Source organism: Rosa chinensis, chromosome 7, assembly GCF_002994745.2.
Source record: "Rosa chinensis cultivar Old Blush chromosome 7, RchiOBHm-V2, whole genome shotgun sequence".
NCBI lineage: Eukaryota > Viridiplantae > Streptophyta > Magnoliopsida > Rosales > Rosaceae > Rosa > Rosa chinensis.
In genome coordinates this window covers 5,835,999-5,840,641 of record NC_037094.1, presented here as the reverse complement: position 1 = coordinate 5,840,641, position 4,643 = coordinate 5,835,999, and the positions used below count along the sequence as shown (strand labels likewise).

Here is a 4,643-nt window from a genome sequence, read left to right as displayed (position 1 = left end):
ATAAGAGAAAACAAAAGCTTCAATATTCTTTAATGCCCTCTGGTACAAGTCCTATAGTGGTTATTTAAGCAAAGAAAATATCTAGAAGTAGTGGACTCCCGAAACATAAAGCCCAAATAGGCCCATACAAGAATAATGACCCATATAAAAGTATAGAATCATAACATTTCCACCCGCACGAAGAACATGCTTGACCTCAAGCCTGAATTATCTTCCAAATTGTCCTTGCGCCATCATGCAAGTCACCACCCAAGTTCAGTACTTTTTTCAAACCCAAGAAATAAATAAGTGCAACAAACTGATCTATGAGGTCATCCACATTAAGAAAAGAAGAATCTGAAGATATCACATCAGCTCCCAAATCATGCCTTGGTAAAAAAACTCTGTAAACCGCAGGTTGTAGTAGTTCTTGTATCTGTATGCTGACCAAGAGTATTGGTATAGTAGCAGCTTGTGAGTAGAAAGAGTAATAGCTTCTCAGTAGAAAAAGCATGTGTTTTGCAGCTGCAAGAAAAAAGCAAATTCTTGTAAAGTAATGCTTGCCGAAAGAACTCTGAAAATTTGAAGCTTGAACATGGATTGCATTGTAGGACAGTGCTATATGAATTAGCATAATGGAGGTGGGTGCCAAATTCCAAGTAACCCTCACTGATGATAGAGATAGATGCACTGATATAGAAACTCACGAAGTCCCCTTGAAGGTAAAAACAACTTTGCCTACCAATTGACCTCCAGTAGACAATCTGCATTCCATTTTCAGCAAGAACTTTTATATCACAATAGACAATCTTCTCGTTACATTCTTTAGGGAGATAAGTCAACCCTTTTGCAGATACCAAAGCAATACTGAATCTTGTGTTCCAATCCAAAAAATGGTCATCCTTTTTTTTTTGTTGAATATCCATTCATTTGAAGATCTTTTTGCCATGTGCTCACATACAAGAACCCTGTGAAGCCCTTTTGCACAAAAAATTCTCGGCTTGACCAACTGCACATTTTGAATTTTTTTTAATAATAGTAAATTCAGCTCGTAACACTATCTGCCCCTGAAATTTTCCTTCTATCTTTATCACAGCAAGCTGGATGCCATCTGGTAGCTCACCAGGGTGATCTTCTTTGCAGGAACTCAAATTGGATTTCATAGAGGGTTCTGCGAAACCAAGTGCAAAATAATCAAGCTTCGGATATACATAGAGAGTGTCCACTGAACTTTTGGAGGGATTACAGGTTCGGAGTGCTGGAGATTTGCAATTAAAGCGAGAGCTAAGAAGTGAACTTAGTTGGTACTGGAACCAACCATCAAAATAGCACACCAAGTAAGATTCACAATGCTCAGGAAGACTGCAAGACTCATGTGAAACAGAACTTCGTTTCTGAAATTTGAGGAAGGTGATTGAGCCATCCTGGCCTAAAACAGCTGCCCAAAAGGCATTCTGATCTCTAATGCGGGAAATAGCAAATTGCCAAAGTAAGGGTTTACTTTAATCATACAAATTCAATGAATTGGACACTAGAGACACAGAGCAAATCTTTCCACTGATCTATGGAGTCTGATATCCAGTATACAGAACCAAGTCGCTCTTATTGTCCATAGTCATAAGATCACATCCCAATTTATAATCCAATTGCAAGTATCCTGACCAAAGTACAACATGAGGAATATCACAAGTGAGCAATGGAATATACCATAATGTACAATGCATCATGTTGAGATCTTTAATGTTTATCAAGGCGGCACCAAAAGTAGTACCATCATCTGTAGTAAGTTGCCAAGCATGTAGTGGTGCACATAGATGAACACTCACATGAGAATTAGAATTTGACTGCCAATGATACAAATTTTGCATATTAGAAAAGACCCTTAGGGTTTCTCTTTTAGGACTTTGCAGTAGATTGCTTGAAATTTCAAATTCCATTGTCTGGGAATGCATAATTACGGACAACAGGATAAGTAGAAGAGCCTCATTTGAGAAAGCAAGATTGATTTGGAGAACATCAATAGCTTCTTCAATAGAAAAACTTCTTGGCTGAAAGACTGCTCTAATTATATTCCCAGATATGACACCCATTTCAATTGTAATGATTATTGTACCATGGGTCTGTAACAGATTTATGCCCTTGCACATTTGAACATACCAAAAAACACTAGGTAGAGCAGCATGGGTTAAATTTCTGCGAGTCATTCCATAAATAATGGAGGTGGGTTTTACCTTTTGAATAGGAAAGCAAATCATCACAGTGACAAACCTCAAAGAAAACATTTGTGCAGAAGTTGTTGGCTGACAAGGATTTACATTCAACAAGATAAAGTCACGAAACTGAGAACTGAACACTTGAGGAATAACCCTTGAATAGTGGGAGAACCCTTCTACCTTTGACATTTCAATGAACATGCAAAGAGGAGGCTGATTTTGTGCTCTTTCAGTATAGCACTCATTGGTAGATGGTTTTCTATAGATAGCATCAGTGACTTGATTGAGCTTATCGTTTCTAATCATCACCAAATCCCAGCAATTTGACTGTATTAGTTCAGACATCACTTTCCAGATGCCAACATCGTCAGGAAGGTTTTGGTAAATTAGAGTTGCAGACCACACAAAGTAACCTCCAGATCGCAAGACATGATTAAGCTCTAAAGGCAGGTTACCACACCCAACATCCAATATCACGCGTTCAGGAAGAGATTTTTGAATAAAATCATTATTGTGAAGAGCACCATTCTTAAATTGAGTTCCACCCCTAGGGAAATGAAGGTATTCACCAGTTACTTTACCCCAATTTTGGTGACCCTTATCAGTTACACTCATAAATTCTTCCTTCTCACTGCTATCCTCTCCCATTTCATTATCATACGGTATGCTTTCATCTGCACTAGCACTGTTGCCATTGCCACTACCATATTTTTCAAAAGCAATCAAGGAAGCCAAAGTTAGAGTCTTACCCAAAGCCATATCATCTACAAAGATCCCACCATTTAGAGGCTCTGGTTGTTTTTTTTGTATGGAAATTCATCAACATATTGACAAAAGACCCATCACTTTTCTCTTTCCAAAATGGGGGCCAGTCAATAGAATTCTCTCTGCCAACTAACCCACCCATCCCTTCCTTCTGGCGAAAAAACTCCGATTTGATCACTTTCTTGGGGGGTTCTATTGGCTCCAATGCATCGTTTTGGCTGGCATTGTCATCCACCAGCTTGAAAATCTCATCCACCGTGTCCTTATCGGTGGTCACGTCCTGAAGCAACCGAACGTTGGCCAAGTTCTCAGCCGAGCCCTCGAGGTCGACGACATCGTCGTTGTGTTGGCGTTTTTGATGCACTTAAAGCAAGCGCATAATTTAACCCTGAAATGTCATCGTTAGTATATAGTAAATAGGGATCATTCTATTCCGGGGATTGAGGGTACACCTGTAATTGCAAAAACAAATTAATAAAAGTAAAAAGTATTATTTACAAAAGTAAAACAAATAAAAATATATACAAATGAACACAAAAGGGAGTTTTAGGATTATTAAATTAAAAACTAAAATAAATAAAATAAAGAAAATGTAAAAACATATATACACGGGTGGAATGAGAGAACAAAGAACAAAACCGAAACTATGATCAAATTCGATTAAACCCTAATATTGTTCATCTAAGTCATGAGAAAGGAGTTGATCATGTGAAATATTCGAAAGCAAATAATTTCCCATTTTTTACTTTTCAATGCTAATTAACCTAAGTGAAAACACAAAGATTAATCCTATCAAACATGTAATCAAGCCCTAGAAAGTTAGTCAATCATGACATGTTTAACGCATTAAACACATGGAAAGGCTATCAACTCAAGTGTGCAACTTAGTATGAAAAAGTCCACCTAATTGCAATCCTCTTTAATTAAATTCGGTTTTTTTCCAAAACCTTTACTACTTCGATTCAAGTTACACAAAACAAAAAGTTGATTTCATGTTCTTAAATCTAGCACCATTCATATCAAAACCCTAAGTGTTTCGAACCACATAAGATTAAAATACAAAAGATATCTATAAAGCAAATTTAATTAAACAAACTCACATAAGCAACTCTCGAATTACAATATAAGAGTCGAAATTCTCATTTAATCATAAAAATTCCAGAAATAATAACTGTGTTCAACCATGAATGTCAACTAAAACAAAACCAACGAAATTCAAACAAAAGTTACAAAGTAGAGGTCGAATTACACCGTGGATGGAAGATGAGGATGGATGATTTTCGTTGTGATCCTTGAAGCTTGAAAGCAAGTCTTCAATGGTGGATAGTGGAGGAATATGTCACGGCTCCTTCTTCTCCCTTCGGCCTTGCTTGAACTCCGTGGCTTGCTTTAGAGGATGGAGAGAGTTTTTCTAATGTTTATTTTCTAATGGAGAGAGGTGTGTTGTGGTGTGAGGTTGTTGTGTGATGGTGTGATGTGTGTAGAATTGTGTAGAGAATGCTCCTATTTATAGGAGGATGGCAACTTAGTCTCCAAGTCTTCAAGATTTATCCACACAGCATTAGCCAATCAGAGAACGCCACGTCAGCTCTGCTATGTCATCCAACCAATAAGAAACCTCCAATTCAACACCTTGATTTAGGGAGATTATTTTTGAATTAATTGCATGATTATTTTCTGATTTAT

At 37.3% G+C, this 4,643-nt stretch overlaps 1 protein-coding gene across 1 annotated transcript; it reads right to left on the bottom strand.

The window, feature by feature from the left end:
* Window positions 1-1,541: 1,541 nt before the first annotated feature.
* Window positions 1,542-4,246, bottom strand: LOC121050587. Its single transcript, XM_040511261.1, has 4 exons — window positions 4,209-4,246; window positions 1,938-3,409; window positions 1,751-1,823; window positions 1,542-1,636 (listed from the first exon to the last, which is right to left on the bottom strand). Exons 2-4 carry the CDS (start codon window positions 2,949-2,951, stop codon window positions 1,542-1,544), a joined length of 1,182 nt encoding a protein of 393 aa, XP_040367195.1. The 5' UTR covers window positions 2,952-3,409; window positions 4,209-4,246.
* Window positions 4,247-4,643: the final 397 nt, after the last annotated feature.